We start from the raw sequence: 17,604 nt of genomic DNA, 5'->3' as shown, positions 1-17,604 counted from the left end.
GCATACAGCACTCCGGAAAGGGCATATGGCTATCCCAACTGGGCCCCTCAGCATCTTGGCTTCCCTGCCCACTATAATTGCTGACTAGAAATTTTTTTTTTTTTTTTTTCGAGACAGTGTTTCTCTGTGTAACCCTGGCTGCCCTGGAACTCACTCTGTAGACCAGGCTAGCCTCTGCCTCCCAAGTGCTGGGATTAAAGGTGTGCACCACCACTGCCCAGCTGACCAGAAATATTTTTGTGAATTGAAATAACAAAATCCCAGGCTTCAGTGGGCAGTGGTGGTGCACGCCTTTAATCCCAATACTCAGAAGGCAAAGGCAGGTGAATCTGTGAGTTGGGTACCAGCCTGGTCTACAGAGAGAGTTCCAGGACAACCAGGGCTACATAGACTCTGTCGCAAAACAAGACTAAATAAAATCACAGGATTGGAGTGAGCCCTTGAGGATGCCTTCAGGCAAGAAGAGGGAGGGACCCAGAAGTGACACCAGCATTGCTGCAGGCTATCGGAAAGGCTAGCCCTTTTCTTGAGGGCAGAGTGGCACTGTTTAACACCCTGGCACCAAGGCATCTGGGGCAGAAGTTAATGAAACAGAAGGCAAAGAACCAGAGACCAATGAGGTGCCTCCGGCAGTGAGGTGGGCATCCTGAGACAGAGCAGGTAGAGATGGCTTCCCACCAGCTGGGGCTTACACATGAGAACAGGACAGCCTCAGGAAGCTTGAAACTTCCAGAAGGGTGAGTGTAAATGCCTGCCAGGTGAGGGGAAGGGTAGGAGTGTGGCATCCCATGTATAATGTGATGGAGGTGACTTCAGAGACAAGGCCATGTCCTCCCCTCCCATCCCCCCCCCCCACTCTGAAACAGTACAGGGCATTTACTCTATCCCCAGGGTACAAAAGCCCCGGCTGCCCCAGGCCCTACTAGCTACACCCTAGGGAGGCCAAGGCAGAGGTTCAACACCAATCCCCCAGTGTGGAGGGGAGGGTTAAAGATACAGCTGACATTACGGAACACCGCCTGTTCAGGGCAAGTAGATTCTGCAAAGCTGTTTACTTTATGAGGTAAGAATTTTGGGGTTTTCATACTTTATTATTTTGTGGGACTGAGCTGGAACCCAGGATCTTGTATTTGCTAGGCAAGCACTCTATCACTGAGCCACACTCCCAGCCCCTCACTGGATTCTGGGAAAGTGCTCTACCACTGAATCTTAAGACCCACCACTTGATATGTACGTGTGCTTTGTGCATGTATATATGTGTGCATGTATGTGCACACTAGAGCACATGGACGTCAGAAGACCACCTCAGACATTGATCCTTACTTTCTACCGTGAAACAAGAGCTCTTTCTCTTTATAAAGATTTGTTAGTTACATGTATCTGTGTGAGTCCAAGTGCCAGCAAAGGCCATGTGGCATCTCATTTCTGGGAACAGGATTTCCCATGTGGGCACTGAGAATTGAATCTGCCCTCTGGAAGTGTTACTGCTCTTAACTGCTGAGCCATCCATCTCTCCAGTCCAGACAAGGTCTTGTTTGCTCTGTGTGTGTGTTGGACTGTCTGGTCCATGAGAACCTGGTACTCTATCTCTGCCTCCCATCTCACCTTAGGACACTGAGATTACAGATATGTGCTACCTTAGCCAGCTGTACAAAGCAGTCAGTTGTATTACTTGCTTTGGTTTTTTGTTTCGAGACAAAGTCATCAAAAAAGTTATACATCCCTGGACGGCCTCAGTCAAACTCACAGATAACCACTTACCTGCCTCTGTCTCCTGAGTGCTGGCATCAAAGGCATGCACTACCACACGGGCTGGTTTGTTTTCTTAAACATAGATTTTCTTAAAAATAGATTTGTGTTCATGTGTGAGTGTATACCAGGGATGTGCTGGGGACTGTGGAGGTCAGGAGACAGCAGATTCCCAGTTCGATGCAGTTGTGAGCCACCTGGGACAGATTCAGGGAAACTCAACTTAGGTCTTCTGTGGAACACAGGCTCCTAACCACTGAGCAATCTCTACTACCCCTCAATTTCTTTCTCTCTCTCTCTCTCTCTCTCTCTCTCTCTCTCTCTCTCCCTCTCCCTCTCCTCTCCTCTCCTCTCCTCTCCTCTCCTCTCCTCTCCTCTCCTCTCCTCTCTCGTTTTTCAAAACAGTGTTTCTGTGTAGCCCTGGCTGTCCTGGAACTCACTCTGTAGACCAGGCTGGCCTTGAACTCAGAAATTTGCCTATCTCTGCCTCCCAAGTGCTGGAATTAAAGGTGTGCGCCAGCACTGCCCGGCCATTTTTCTCTCTTAAGTTTGTGTATATGAACGTTTTGCTTTCATCTATGTATGTGCACCATTGTGCATGCCTGGTGCCCATGGAGTTCAGAAAAGGATAGCCCATGGAATGTTGAGAGTTGGACCTGGGTCTTCTGCAAGAACAAATGCCCTTAACCATTGAGCCATCTCTCCAGCCCCTCAGTTCAGTGTGTTGAGACAGGGTCTTTCTATGGAGTACAAGCTGCCTCCCAACTGTTCCTTTCTTTTCCCAGTGCTTGGATTATAGCCAAGTATGCCGGGCAGGCAAGTGTTAATCTTCACACAAGGTGAGGGGTAACTGAGGTGTACCTGTCCTCAATCGCTATGATCAGCAGGCTAGCAGAGCACTCCCCCCCCCCCCCCCAGAGGTAAGCCAGTTCACAGGACACACCACTCTTGAGTCACTTGTTGGTGAGGTGCAGAGCAGACAGGGTGCCACCCTTTTGGAATTTATATCCTGCCTGGACAGGCTTTCTCTGCTGTTCTGTAAGGAGCTGTAACAGGCACAACCGCTCACTGCTCACACAGCTCTCCCCATCACTCATCTTGATAGAGACCAAAGGTCGCCCCACTCCCTCCTTACCTCTGCCTCTTCCCCTCTTATCTACCTCCTCCCACTTCCTTAAAGATCCTTGGGCAGTATCCCTGCCCTTGCACCTGTGAACCCTTGTACCTATCACACTGTCTTAATTCACTTCAATAGACAGTGTTTCTCCAGGGAGCCCTGGCTGTCCTTAGGACTTGCTCTGTACACCAGGCTGGCCTCGAACTCTGCCTGCCTTTGCCTCCAGAGCCTGTGTCATCATGCCCTGCCTACTTGTAACTTTAAAATGTTTATTTTACTGAGAGTTTAACCTAGGGCCACATGCATGCTAGGAAAGTGCTCTGTCACTTCGAGGAACCTCCACCTCCCGCACCCTTTTGTTCTGAGACAGGGTCTTGCTAAGGTGTACAGGCTGGCCTTGTTTGTAGAGTCTTGACATTGCAAAACAAGGCAGCATGCTGGTTCAGTGGTAAACCTGTGTGGCCTCCACTTACATAGCAAGCCTAAAGCCAGCTTGGACTATTAGAGACCCACCCTCAAAACCAAAACCAAACATCTCTGAAAAAACCAAAACCAAACATCACTTTAAAAATCCAACCCTTATTAAAAAAAAAAAAAAAAAGTTAGGCGGTGGCAGTACGCACCTTCAGTCCAGCACCTGGCTGAGTTTGAGGTCAGCCTAGTCTACAGTTCCAGGAGAGGCAGGGCTACATAGAGAAACCCTGTTTCAAACAAACCAAAGCCAAGCCCTCCCCAACATACCAGTTAGTGGTTCCTCCGCCCCGCTGTTTTTCTCCACGCCTTTACTCCTTTGGTTGTTGAGTACATGTTGGGTTTTGGATATAGAGTCCACTGCTGTTTAAGACCAGCTCTGGCTGTTTATTGACTTACAGGCCAGATGGGTCTACATGAGACCCTGTCTCAGAAAAAGAGGGTGGGTGGGATACTGGAGAGATGGCTCAGTGACGAAGAACACTGGCTGCTCTTCCAGAGGACCTAGAAGACTTTTGGGGGGTTCATGTTTTTTTTTTTAAAGGGCAGGTTCATGTTTTGGGGGGTTCATGTTTTTTTTTTTAAAGGTAGGTTTGATTCCCAGAACCTACAGGGTGACTCACAACTTAAGTCCAACTCCAGGGGACCCTATGGCCATCTTCTGGCCTCTGCAGGCAGCAGGCATGACTAGGTGCACATACATACATAGGCAAAACATCATTATAGATTTTAAATTTTAAAGAGGTAGGGTGCTAGAAGATGGTTAGGAGCATTTGTTGTTCTGGTGGCTCAAAACCACCTGTAACTGCAATCCCAAGGATGGCCTCCACAGACACCAGCACACCCATACACGAAAGCATTCGCACCTTTAAAAATAAGTTTTCCAGATAATGGTAAGCACAAAGTGTGTGCTGGAATGACGGGTGGCAGGTGTGGAGCCTGCATGGCCAGTACAAATGGACACTAAGCAGGCATCTGAGGTGGCACTTGTCCACCATGACCCTTGAAGTAGCCACCATTCCTGCCCAGAGGCGCCCACTTTTGGAACATATAGGTAGGTGTTTTGAATTGAATATTTTTTCTATTATAGTTTTGTTTTGTGTGCATGTGCCTGGATGTGCACTTGTGGAAGTTCAAAGACAATTGGCAGGAGTCAGTTCTCTTCCCAGGTGGTTCTGGGTGACTAGACTCAGCTCATTAACCTGGCACATCTACACATGGCCACCTCACCAGCCTCCTTATTTTCTTGAGTCAGGTATATTGCTGGCTGGCACAGAACTCATTCTGTAAGGCCAAGCTGGCCTTGAACTCAGATATCTGCCTGCCTCTGCCTCCTGAGTGTTAGGATTAAAAGTGTGTGCCACCATGCCCAGCACTGTCAAGCTGTGTAGCACAGGCTATGATAGAACCTTCAATCCTCCTGCCCCAGTCTCCTGAGTAGTAAGATTACAATGACTAGCTTGGAGCTAATGTTTGTATTTCCAAAAGTCACACGGCTTTGCCATGCCCCAAATTCCAGATCCTATGTTCAGACATGGAGAGCCAGGACAACTTAGCAGGAAGCAGGCTTCCAGCTCCAGGCCCCAGCCTTTACAACTATGAGATAAGTTACTGTTTAAGCACTAAGCCCAAATTAAGACACCTACCTTTACCAAAACAACGCAACACATTGCACCACCTTGCACCCTGCCAAGCACGAGCCTAAGAATTTAACCCATCTGCCCTGTCTTCCAGCATCACCCCAGGGTGCAACTTTGCTGAAGCCTTTCAGCTGCCACCAAATTCCTCAGACACTATTTATCTCAAGTATGATATGAGCTGGGAACCAACCAAACCTCGTCGCTCCCAGGATGCACTTTAACTTTGTTCCGTGTACGCGGAAAGCAAGTACCCCGAAGAGGGCAACTGATGACTACTCTCATCCCCCTTTCCCCTAGAAACCTACAGCCACTTCCACCCCCACTTCCCACTTAGGAAAGTCTGGGTGGAGCTGGGAGCGCCAGTGCAGTGAGTCAGGTCCTAAGAGCTGAGAGGGACAAAGGTCCGGAGGGTGGGGCTTTGCAGAATTCCTGAGGTGGGCAGGTCGTGCAGTCCCACCCCCTGCCCTGGGCACGGCCTAAAGCTTCGGGCCACCCAGACAGACTGGTCACCGCCATGGAGTTTGACTTGGCCGCAGGTACGCTCCCCGGGAGTGGAGGATTTGCCGTGTAAGGGGCCAAAGCCTGGGATTCCTACTGAAGGGACGCTCCGACGCCTATACAACCCATGTAACGCCCCTCTCCTCTGCAGCCCTGGGCCCTGGTTCTAAGAAGCCAGAGGGGGCAGGTCAAGTGGGAGACCCCAAACACTGTCCTCTTAAAGCGCCGGGCCGACCAGAGGCAGGCACTGCTCACAAGCCGAGGGTAAGTCACGTCACCACCGGCATCGAGTACCGAGAGCCTGATGTGAGGACTGGCTTCCGTCCTGGGTCCTCGGCCACACATCAGCCTTCCAGTTTGGGTTACAAGCTGCTCGGGCGGGTCCCTGCCCTCACTATCACACCACCCCCAACCCTCATCTAGCGCGGCTCTGGCAGCTCCTCCGACTCCAGCAGCAGCAGCAGCTCCAGCGACTCAGAGGCAGAGGGGAAGGTAAGAGGCCGTTCCTCTCCCTGCATGTTCTTTGGCACCTCAGACCAGGCCCCGCCATGGTCAGGGTCAGGTTAGGCTCCTTGCCGAGGTGGGTGGGGCGGGTCCAGTACCGCTCACAACCCGGCCACCTCCTCTCCTACTCACCGTCCTCGGCTCTCCAGGAGCACGCCGCTGGCTGCAAGAAGCATGAACGCTCCTCAGACAAGGCCAAGAAGCCCAAAGTGAAGAAGGAAAAGAAAAAGGAGAAGAAAAAGGAGAAGGCCCCCCACTGACGTATTAAACTTGCAGCCCTTTCCGCTCCCCAGCGCCCTCTGCCGGTCAGGAGCGGAGGCCGCGCAGAGCCCATCATGTTTATTGTTGCGGGTGTGCAGCCGGCGACATGAGCACCTTGGTTGGGAGGGAGGGCACGGGCCTGCAGGGCGGGGGCCCCGGTCAAGCGAGATGAGTGTGGGAGCTGGAGGCCAGGCCGGCAGCTCACCGTACAAGGTGGAAGGTGAGCCAGTACATGAGTACCGGCTGCGCAGCCGCCACCGCCATAGTCAGGTACATGCGCAGCTGGTTCCGCGCCCCGCGCACCGGCACTCCTTCAGCCGCTGCCTGGGCCAGGATCTTGAGCCTCAGTGTCCGGATCTGGGTAGCAAGAGGAACGCGAGTCAGCGTGGGAGACCCTTAAGTGCCAGGCAGCCCCGGATGAGCCCCTGCCTCCCTGTGGCCTCCAGTTTGTGTCCCTAGAAGCGTCTGTTGAATAGCTACCTCCCCCAGGCCCTGTGAGCAAACCATAGTGAGCTACAGAGGCAAAGGCCAGGTAATTGCCAGAAGAGCGTGGCCTGGCTGCTTCCACCTACCCTGAGACAGTGCCCTCCTTCACGCATCGCAGATTCTTGCAGATACTAGGCCAGTGTCCTACCACCAACTAACACTCCCAAATCACGCCAGCTCCAGAAGACAAACTAGAAGAGCTATTTTCTTTTTGGTTTTGCTCAGATGCCTTCCCCCTCTTTCCCTCTCTGGGAATAGAGAGCAGGATCTTGATATGAAGACCAAGGTGGCCTCAAGTTTCTGGCGATCTACTTGAGCTCTGGCATGAATGACAGCACACCCTGCAGGAGTCAGCTCTCTGCTTCCACCAAGTGGGTTCCAGAGAGAACTCAAAGTTGTCAGGCTTGGTAGGAAGTCCCCTGTACCTGCTTAGCCACCTCACAGGTCCCAATGTTTTTTGGATGCATGTGTGTTTGTGTGTGTGTACATATATTTGTGGGGGCTAGAAGACTTTTGGGGGGTTCATGTTTTTTTTTTAAAGGGCAGGGTCTTTTTATTAACCAAGCAGGCTAGGCTGGTAGACCAATGAGCTCCAGTTACCCTGTCTCGACATTCCTAGCTCTGAGATTATAAGAGTATATCCGCTCTGGGCTTTTTTTTTTTTTTTTTTTTTTTTTAATGTGGGGACTAAGGATTGAAGTCAGGTCTCCAGCTCCCTTAATGTTACACGATGACAAGACTTATGCTTGTGGGTCAGTGCCAGTGTTTCCCTCTGCTTCCCTGTCATGTTCAGTCTAAATCCTCCCAAGACCCCCAGGTGCAGTCATCAGGCATCCCATTTTACAAAAGAAACAGGCTTAAGCCGAGGAGGTGATTCACTCCAGTAGATTAGAAACACCCAGACATGGCAGTGCCCATGGCCCCAGTCAGTACTCTACACCAGCTGAGGGGCATGTTGGCAGAAAGCCCAGCATATAGGAACACAAGTAAGAGACCTGAGCGGAGGTTGTGTCCTGGGCAACCCTGGCCCCAAGCCTAGGATCCTGACTGGCTCTTGGCTCTCAGAAGGACCCACATCAGAGACCCCCTCTTCCAGGAGGTCCTCCTAGCCCCCAGATTTGGTACTTGGATGCTCCACCCCACCCCCAGCCTCTCTCCAGGAGACCTGTAGCCTCAGCCTTGCTTACCCCAAGCCCCACTCACCATGAACACAAAGATGGACACACAGCACCAGGCAAGCACCAGGTAGTAGCCGATCTTCCCAAAGAGCAGGCCCGTGAGGACCCCACCAATCATCCTGAGGTCAGAGGGAGGAATCAGTGTGAAAAAGAGGCCAAGGTCTGGGGCTGGCAGGCAGGGCAGGAGCACTCACCCCACATATTTGTAGCCCAAGAAGGCCACCAGGTCGATGGTGGTGAGGTCAGTGTTAACAGTGACCAAGTAGAGACTGAGCAGGATAGCTACAACTTCCAGTGTCAGCCAAGCCAGTGCCGAGCTCGCCTGCAGTCCCAGGAGGTCTGGGGAGAACCTGCCAGAAGAGATGACCCCTGAGCATCACCCGGGCAGCTCCATGTGGACGGCACTGGAGGTGGAACAGACACCACCAAGAATCTGGGTTTGTCCCTAGACAGTGACACTCAAGTCAGGGATGAGGACTTCAGGGCCCTGTGAAGGGTACCAGGAAGGTTTCTCCCTAAAGAAAGGTCAGCTGGGCTGAAGCCTAAAGTCAGGCACTGGTGGAGAAAGGGCCTTGCTCCACCTTGGAGCCTCAGCAAGGAATCCACTAGTTCTGTGACATATGCTACAAAAGGGAAGGAACAGGCACTGTGAGGGAGGTGGGGCCTTATCAGCCTGGGGTTAGGAAGTTACACAGGATGAACCATAGTGAAGGGGCAGGTGCTGGACAGAGGGGAACAGCAGTTCCTGTGTCCGTGAACTAATTGGATGTGCAAGGGCCCTGAGGCAGCAGCAGCTGGGGCTAGGCGAGCAAGGAGGTGGGCAGGGCCAACTGCTTGACCTTCCAGGCCTTGACAGCTTACAGGATAGGGAGGACGGCAGGCCCACCTCTTAGAGCTTTTAGTTGCTGTTAGGGCGGGATTATAAGGGGTGAAGGTGGGGAACCACTTACTCAGGGGGCTGTGAACACAAGGATAGATTTGTGGGGTGGAGGCCAAGAGGAAGGAAGGTTGGTTTCGAAGGTGGCCCAGCACAAATGGGTTTGAAGGGCTCCATGTGGACGAGTGGAGAGTGGAAGTGACTGGCCACTAGGTGGGGCTGGCCCAGGACAGGAGAGCTGAGACCTCTCAGAGGGCTCTTGGCCTCATCCCCATGTCTTCCCCCACTCCAGGACCCTTACCTGTCCTGGGTTCCCAGGGCGAGGCCAGCCACCAAGATGTAGGTGATGAAGGCCATGGCTGCAGAAAGCAGACAGACACTGTCAGAGGAGGGAAGCCCTTATGGCACCAGGCACCCAAACACCTGTCCCAGACACGCCCGAGAAGTCTGTGTGTGGGGGGGAACCAACCTGGAATGTAGAGGTCTGGGGCATTGATGTCAAAGCGGGGGGCCACTGGGGTGTCCTGCTGGTATTGTACCTCCCAGTCCTGTGGAGAGAGTTGGGGCAGTGGCAGCACGCCAGGGTGGGGGTCCTTCCACCTGCTTCCTGGCAGGTGCTGCGTAGGTGCTGCTCACCTGGTGGAGGTAGGGAAACACAAGCAGCCCGAGCTTCCTGCCCACGTACACTGTGTCCACGGCGAAGTAGTACTTGAGCTTGCTGACGGGGAGGAAGCGGTCGATCTGGAGAGACAAAGCTCAAGCTAAGGCCCTGTGGCCCCCGCCTGTCATTCGCTCCCAGCCTGCCGCCCACCATGCCAGCCTACTCACATTCTTATCTACCAGCTCCTTGCCCTGAGCGGCCAGGCTGCTCCCGTAGGCCATCGCCATGTTGGACATAGGGGCAGCCAGGAAAGCTGCCTCGGATGAAGAGCTGGGGTAGCCCAGACCACCAGGTGATGGCTGGCCCCCATAGCCCCGGCCTGGGGCTGAACTTGTGTCGTCGAAAAACTGGTGGGGATCAGCCATGCCTGGTTGGGACACTGGGACCCTCCGCTTTGAGGCTACAGAGAGAAAGGGAAGGAATCCATTAACTCTGCCCAGGTTCCACTACTCTCTCTGGCTACAGCTGGGGCAAGGGTCACCAAAATAGCCCCTGTTGTGATGCCAGATGGGCTGCCATCCTACCTCCCATCAGGCAACTATCTCTACATCTATCCATTCATCTGTCCATCGATTCATTCATCCATCTACTTACCCGTCCTCCATTCATCTATTCATCCATTCATGTATTCATCCATTCATGTATCCATCCATTCATCTACTTACCCGTCCTCCATTCATCTATCCATCATCCATCCTTTACTTATCCACCTGTCACCCACCATTTACCCCTCCTTTTCCATCTATACAAATGATAATGAGAGCTCCTTCATCTTGGGGTCTACTCTACAAATTCTGTACCAACCATGACAACAGAGCTCCTGCTCCTACCCCTTCCGACTTGACTCCCCCCAGTCTCCACCAGTCGGCCTCTCGGTGTCCCTGACATGCACATACTCAGCTCAGGGTTCTGTCCTGGCCATGCCTCAGCCAGCAATGCTCTCCCCTCTCATGGCTCCCTGCTCTCTGCCCCAAGGTCTTGCTGCATGCATCTCTCTCTGCAGCCCCCACCCACCCCTCCTCCACTTGTGTCTACAGCCCTGAGCATCCAAGCAGATGAACTCTCTTTTCTCTTGTTTGCTGTAGGGCCCCCGGGGCAGGGATGGCCCCTTGTTTGCAGGTGAATCCCCCAGTTCCCAGAACAAGTTTGAGTGGACGTTCACCCTATTGGGCAGCTATGGGAAGCAACCCAGCCAGCTCCATGGCTGGTGTGGAGCGCCAGTGCCACCCCGTGTGGCACCCAGTGCCACCCCGTGTGTGCCACACAAAAGCCACACTCATTTACTCACAGCCCAATTCAACTGAGGCTATCGCCATTTTAAGTTATCAATAAAGATGTTCCAATTCAGACTCAAGCACAAGGGTTAAGGGACAGGCTTTTTTTTTTTTTTTTTTGGTTTTTCGAGACAGGGTTTCTCTGTGTAGCCCTGGCTGTCCTGGAACTCACTCTGTAGACCAGGCTGGCCTACAGAGTTCAGTTCTGGAACTCAGAAATCCGCCTGCCTCTGCCTCCCAAGTGCGTGTGCCGACAGGCTCTTGGAAAGAAGGAAAAGACCCTCCAAGAGCACGGGTGTGAGCTTCTCTAAGAGTCACAGCAGGTAAGATGTACCAGGTGAGGCTATGGCTTCTCAAGGCAGCTGGCTACTGCCCACATTTCATAGAGGAAGCCGAGGTTCAAAGTCCTACAGGTACAAGACCACGCCCACATCAAGAGCTTGCCCGGCCAAGCACAGTGCCACACGCCTTTCATTCTAGTATGTGGGAGGCAGAGGCAGGAGGATCTCTGTCCCAGACCAACCTGGTCTACACAGCAAGTTCCAGGAGAGCCAGGAGGGATACGTACAGTTTGCTAGGACATCTCAAAAACCAAACAACCAGCCGGGCGGTGGAGGCGCACACCTTTAATGCCAGCACTTGGGAGGTAGAGGCAGGAGGATTTCTGAGTTCGAGGCCAGCCTGGTCTACAGAGTGAGTTCCAGGACAGCCAGGGCTACACAGAGAAACTCTGTCTCGAAAAACCAAACCAAACCAAAACAAAACCAACCCTCTCCTAAAACACAAAGCAAAACCAACAAAAAAGGCTGGGAAAGTGGCTCAGCCATGAAGAGTGCTTGCTGCTCTTCCAGAGGACCCAAGTTTAATCTCCAGCACCCACGGCCACCAAGGAACTGGTCAACTCCAGGGAGTTCGATACCCCCTCTGGCCTCTACCAGTACATACAGACACACAAAATATTAAAATCTTTAAGATGATAACAAAAACAACCCCAAACCCAAGGTAACTAGTGCCTGAGAAATGAAATCCAAGGTTGATCTCGACCATCCACATACAAGCACACACAAGGTCCAGGGTTCAATTCCCCTGCATGGCATAAGACAAAAAAAAAAAAAAAAAAAAAAAAAAAAAAAAAAAAAAACCTGAATGTATCTGTAAAAGTTCCATCTGACTTCGTGGGGGTAACCCAGGAAGTGGAGGCTGCTGAGTGGGCCAGGCTAGAGAACATGGCAGACAGGTCTGGGGTGGGGGTTATGCAAAGTAGCCATTTAAGTACTGAGCCAGAGGCTGGAGAGATGGCTCAGCAGTTAAGAGTGCTGACTGCTCTTCCAGAGGTCCTGAGTTCAATTCCCAGCAACCACGTGATGGCTCACAACCATCTGTAATGGGATCTGATGCCCTCTTCTGGTGTGTCTGAAGACAGCTACAGTGTATTCACATAAAATAAATAAATAAATCTTAAAAAAAAAAAAAAATGAGCCATGGGGCCGGATATGGAAGCTGTGCAGAACTGGGCAGAGGAGGTGAGAGGAACCCCTACCTTCTCAGACTGGTCTAAGCAGGGGTGAGAGGTGGTGTCTGCAGAGATGGGGTAGCCCCAAGGGTCCTGGATACTGGTTGCTGAGCACTGGAAACTGTGTACATAAGACTGCACACTGACAGCACACTGGTCTGACTAGACCATGGTGAACCTGCCTTCAACTATCTCTTCTGCAGTCTCTCAAGCTGACTGCTGGGCACGGTGGCTCACATTTGCAGCCCCGGCACTCAGGAGGCTGAGACAAGGGTCGTGTGAACATGTGCCACTTTGTTTTCAAAGACTTATTTTATTTATGTGTGTACTGAGTTTTGCCTGCTGCTGTGAGCCACCATGTGGGTGCACGAGCAACAGTGTTCTTAACTAATGAGCCATGTCTCCATTTGTACGTGTGTGTGTGTGTGTGTGCGTGCGCGTGCGCGCGTGTGTGCGTGTGCAGAGGCCTTCCTCAACCACCCTCCACCTTACATTTTGAGACTAGATCTCTCACTAACCTGAAGCTGCTGATCTGGCTAGGCAGGCTGGACGACAAGGGTATGTAATTCTGTCTTGGCCTGCGAAGGGCTGGGGTCACAGCATGAGCTGCCCTGCTTGGCTGTTTACTTGGGTGCAAACTCGGTCCTCTCAATTGAGCAAGGTGCAGTTGGCTTGACGGAGTCATTTCCCCAGCCCCTCCCTCACCTTTTTTGAAACAGGCTCTCCTTACATAACTGGCCCAGGTGGGTCTTGAACTCAAGACCCTTCTGCCTATGCCTTGCATGTATCTAGGACAACAGGCCTATCCCTCTGGCCCAGCTTGTTTGTTCCAATCCTATGAGCATTTGGTCCTCAACTCAGGTGGTGCCAACCTCCGACCCCGCTCCTTGGCTGCCACAAAACTACTGATTCACCTCACATGTCTCACCCAGAAATGTCTGGCTGGCGCTTCTGTCAGTAGGTCCTGCTGAAGACCTAGCAGCAGATAAGATGACCAGTGCTCCTGCCTTCCCAGACATTCTCTGGGTTGGATCCTTTCCAGCTCTCAGAAATGGGTGACCTAATTCTCCACTCTTGCCCTCCTCCACAGAGTGCAATCTCACAGCCACAGTGCCTGTGGCTCCGCCTCTGGCTGCTCTGAGGCCTTTGAGGTCCCAGGTGTGCTTCCCCAGAACTCCCACTGGCTGCCTCCAGGCCTCAGCCTTCTCCCCTCCTGCTGATCTCTGACATCCAGCCAACCATCCTGTAGCCTCTCCCAGTGCCTCTCCCCTTCCCTTCTGTCCCTGTCCTTGCCTATTGGACTTAAGAGTCTCGCCTGTTCCCACCTATTTTTCTTTTTCGTTCTGTTTTTTGAGTCAGGGCTTTGCTATGTAGCTCAGGCTGCCCTCAAACTCACAATTTTCTGGAGTGCAGGCATTTTAGGTGTGTGCCACCAACATACCAGGCTCCTCGCCTACACTCAGCCCCACTGAAGGAAGTCTCCAGTGGATAGCCAGAGATGCTACTGTTCTAAGTACCGAGCACAGAAGCCAGGGCCTTGTGCGTGTTAAGCAGGAATTCTAAAACTCAGCTGCATCTCCAACCCTTTCATTTTACAGACAGAGGCTTGCTGGGGTGTGGTGGTGCATGTCTTTGATCCCAACATTAAGGATGCAGAGGCAGGTGGCTCTCTATAGTTTGAGAGCAACCTGGTCTACATAGTGAGCTATGTAGGACAGCCAGCCTACATAGCACAAACCTGTCTCAAAAGAAAAACAAACCAATAAACCAAACCAAAAACCAAAACCAGGGTCTTATGAAGTTCCCCAGCACGGCTAACTTGAAAGGAACTTCCCAAGCAGCTGGAATTACAGGCTTGTGCCGCTACTGTTTGCTCTGTGATCCTCTGATATATTTATCTTTTGGGCTTTTTTATTTTAAAGACAAGTCCTCACTATGTAGCTCCTGTTGTCTTGGGACTCACTCTGTGGCCTGGGCTGGCTTTGAACTCATGAGTAATCCTCCTGCCTCTGCCTTAATTGAATTACAAGTGCATCACCTGTATGGTCCCTTTAAGTGGAACGGGAAGGAACCTTTTCATCCTCTGCCCAAAATTCAAGGGCCTCCGTACTGAGAATTAAATTCTAACACCTCCTCAGCCCTGTGTGGCCTGCCCTCAGCCCTGTTCATGGCTCCAGCCTCAGCCCCGAGGCCTCTCAGGTCCTAACTTAGACAAACTCTTTGCTTTAACACAGCCCTATCGTCCTGGATCCCCAGGACACTAGAGATTCTGCTCAAATGTTCTCCCTTACTGTCCCTTCTCATAATGCCCAGGCTCCTGATTTCCCTCCTCAGCATCAGCTCAATTGTCTATCTTGTTGGCACAGGCCTCCACTGCCTTTTTCTCCAGGAAGCCCCTAGGTCTTTCATCCTTAGGCATGCCCTCTTCAAGGGTGCAAAGATACTTCCAGTTCGAACAACTGAGTTCCACACCTCCAACCCATCTGCCTGTGTACTGCACATCCTCATCTGTCCAGCACTCTATTAAAAAGAACTAATTCATCTTAGGTGTGTGTGTGTGGGTGTGTGAGTTAGACAGTCATTCTCTCTTTCTACCATAGATCCATCTCAGGTAGTCAGGTTTGGGGGCAGGTGCCCTAACTGGAGCTATCTCTGGGAATCCACCCCTGACTTCTCCCACTGTTTTCTTTAAACACATGTTGCCCAGGCAACCCATAACCCTCTTCCCTCCAACTCCCAAGTGCTGGGGTTATAGGTGTGCACCATGACCCCTCCCCCATGCCTCTATCACAGCAGCTCCATTGCTCTGTACTGGCAGCTCTATGACTGGAATAATTGCTGGCTGGCCACACATCAAAGGCTGGCAAGACGCTAAGGAGTGAGGGGTAAATGGAACCTCCTCAAACCCTAGTCACAGTCCGGATTATACATACACACTCTCTCTGGTTCTTACGACGCCCCAACTACTCTTGTTAGCCAATGTGTTTCCTTCCTTGGAAGGTGTCTATCCTCCTGAACTCTAGCTGTAAGAAAGCAAGGACAAGGGCTTTGATGGTTACTAGTGTGTACCCAAATTCCAGCCCAGGGCACAAGGTTCAGTGGAGCAAGGTACGTTAGACGAATAAATGAAGCAAACAGGTCATAGATATATAGAGAGAAACCAAGAGGAATTCTAATTCACATCTGGGAAAAGAGGTTAACAAAGCTGGAAAAAGGAGGTTAACAGGACTATAAGTATTGGCTGTGAGCGTAAATGGGGTGTAAATATGGCCCTGTCCGCACAGGGAATGCCCAGGGGCCGTACTATGGAGCGTGGGTGACAGCTCGTGGGCACTAGGGAGCCTCGGAAAGGTGGGGAGCACAGGAAGTCAAATCTCTGACTGCAAATGAATGGAAGTAGCGTTTCTCTGAACATCGCACTAAATCTTCCTCCAACTTGCTATCTTTTAAAGGAATTTTCTAAAGAACCTACCCGCGATGCGCCCCCTACCCGGACGTGGCATCCCTGCGCTGTGCACACCTAGAAACTCCAGGTCCGGGATCTCGTGACCTCCGTCTGACCTGGAGTGACCTCGCCAACCGCCGCGACGGCCCCGCCACACCCTCGCCCGCCCGATCTCCTCAGCCGGCCACGTACGCCACTTACGCAGCCGGGGCGTCCCCGCCGGCGCCGCCAAACCTGTCGCGTGCATGCTTAGATGCCACCGCCGCGAACGCCTCAGCCGCAGTTCAGAATGGGCCCGCCCGGTTCCCGTAGCCACGCCCCAATGGTACCGAAAGACCCAATAGGTGTCACGATGGCGCGAAAAAGCCACGCCCTCTAGGGGGTGGGTAGCCTGGTTGAGTGGGCGGTGGCTTACATAAGAGGCGGGAACTCGAGCCCATGACGTAAGGGGAGAGGCCGTAACTTCGTGGCAGCGGGGCGGAGCCTGGTACGAACCTAGGAGGAGGAGACTTCAGGCAGGAAGGAAAACGTTCCTATTGTTGAGCGCGGAAGTCGACGGGAAATGTAGTTCTTTACAGGCGGGCACTAGATTTACTAAGCTGAAAGCACAGGGAGGCTGAAGAAGGGTGAAAGGCGCGGAGAATGATGGATTATAGCAGTTGTACCGGCTCATTTATCGTTTACACAAAAGCAGCACTCTTTTTTTTTTTCTTCCCACTTTTCGACACAGGGTTTCTCTGTGTAGTCTTGGAACTCATGCTCGGGATTAAAGGAACGCGGCACCAGCGCCCATTTAGGCTGAGAAACGAAGTTTAGCTTAGTGGATCACTTCTGTATTCCCAATACTGAGGAAGCTGAAAAGAAAAGTCACGAGTTCAAAGCCAAAAAAAAAAAAAAAAGTTGAAAAAGAGGCCCTCGGCGTAAGAGGGCCGGTAACTTTCTTCGAGGATCCTTTAGGAAATTCCCAGAAGTTCATAAAAATGTTCTCACATGGCTCTCTTCCTTCAAACTTTCTGTCCACCAAAGGTACTGCAGACAGCCCCCACAGTTGAATGCACACAAGTGCAACTTTGAGCATAAAACCCTGAAAACTAACTTCCTCCTGTGTGTCCCTCAGTGGCTCTTTTCTCTCTTCCTTAATATGCCCCCACCTCTTTGATTTCAGAAAGGGTCTCACACAGTCTAGGTTGACTTCGAACTCATTAAGCTAAAGATGTCCTTGAATCCTGATCTTCCTGCTTCTACATTCCAAATCCAGGGATTACAGCTGTGTGCCACCACAACCAGTGGCTGACCCTTTTCTAACAAAGGCAAAGAAAAATGGTCGGAAATGCCTCTGGGAAGTGATAACACTCCAGAAGGAGATGGGCGGCAAGTGACCCCATCTTGTGGTTTCCCTTTCCTCTTCTGAATTTGGCTTCTCAGGGAGAAGACCTGCATCAGATGCACTCCTTTATTGAGACACAACATTTTGCCTCTGTGTTAGCATCTGACTCCTACCTCCATTTCTCATCCTCAGTCTTCATCTTGTCTAAAGATGACCTTTTTAAAAACTTAGCAAAGCAGACATTTTGAGCTTGCTGTGGGCCTCTTGTGTGAACATATATAGTCATCTGTCTATATATAGGTGTCTGCTGAGTCCCTAGCTATTGAGAATCCTCAAATGCTCATGTCTTTTATATAAATAGTGCAGCTACCACTTGGGATGTGGTAGCAGGATGTTCAGAAGTTCAAGACCATCCATCCTTGGCTATATACTGAGTTCAAGTCAACTACTTTAAAATCATCTAAAAAAATAAAATAAAATAAGGTGTGTGTGTGGCACCCCTGATACTGAGACAAAAGGATCAAGAGTTGTTTGGTTTTTCCAGACAGGGTTTCTCTGTGTAGCCCTGGCTGTCCTGGAACTCACTCTGTAGACCAGGCTGGC

General features: G+C 51.6%; 2 protein-coding genes across 5 annotated transcripts; one reads left to right on the top strand and one right to left on the bottom strand.

Annotated features, from left to right (window-relative positions):
• Positions 1-5,355: 5,355 nt before the first annotated feature.
• On the top strand, positions 5,356-6,312 carry C1H19orf33 (chromosome 1 C19orf33 homolog). The gene is made up of 4 exons (XM_034523077.2): positions 5,356-5,513; positions 5,627-5,739; positions 5,899-5,967; positions 6,129-6,312. The coding sequence occupies exons 1-4, from the start codon at positions 5,492-5,494 to the stop codon at positions 6,237-6,239; spliced, it is 315 nt and encodes a 104-aa protein (XP_034378968.1). The 5' UTR covers positions 5,356-5,491; the 3' UTR covers positions 6,240-6,312.
• Yif1b (Yip1 interacting factor homolog B, membrane trafficking protein) lies at positions 6,304-16,033 on the bottom strand. 4 transcript variants are annotated; one of them, XM_034523062.2, is made up of 8 exons: positions 15,876-16,033; positions 9,610-9,842; positions 9,418-9,522; positions 9,251-9,329; positions 9,083-9,140; positions 8,099-8,254; positions 7,930-8,023; positions 6,304-6,597 (listed from the first exon to the last, which is right to left on the bottom strand). In XM_034523062.2, exons 1-8 carry the CDS (start codon positions 15,919-15,921, stop codon positions 6,442-6,444), a joined length of 927 nt encoding a protein of 308 aa, XP_034378953.1. In that variant the 5' UTR covers positions 15,922-16,033; the 3' UTR covers positions 6,304-6,441. The 4 variants fall into 4 exon arrangements, with proteins under 4 accessions (XP_034378953.1, XP_034378948.1, XP_034378957.1 ...); XM_034523057.2 differs by having other exon boundaries at positions 15,867-16,007; XM_034523066.2 differs by lacking the exon at positions 15,876-16,033 and adding an exon at positions 15,702-15,845.
• Positions 16,034-17,604: the final 1,571 nt, after the last annotated feature.

The sequence above is a fragment of the Arvicanthis niloticus genome, chromosome 1 (genome assembly GCF_011762505.2).
Source record: "Arvicanthis niloticus isolate mArvNil1 chromosome 1, mArvNil1.pat.X, whole genome shotgun sequence".
Classification (NCBI taxonomy): Eukaryota; Metazoa; Chordata; class Mammalia; order Rodentia; family Muridae; genus Arvicanthis; species Arvicanthis niloticus.
The sequence above is the reverse complement of the archived record's forward strand: the minus strand, read 5'-3'. Positions and strand labels throughout refer to the sequence as shown.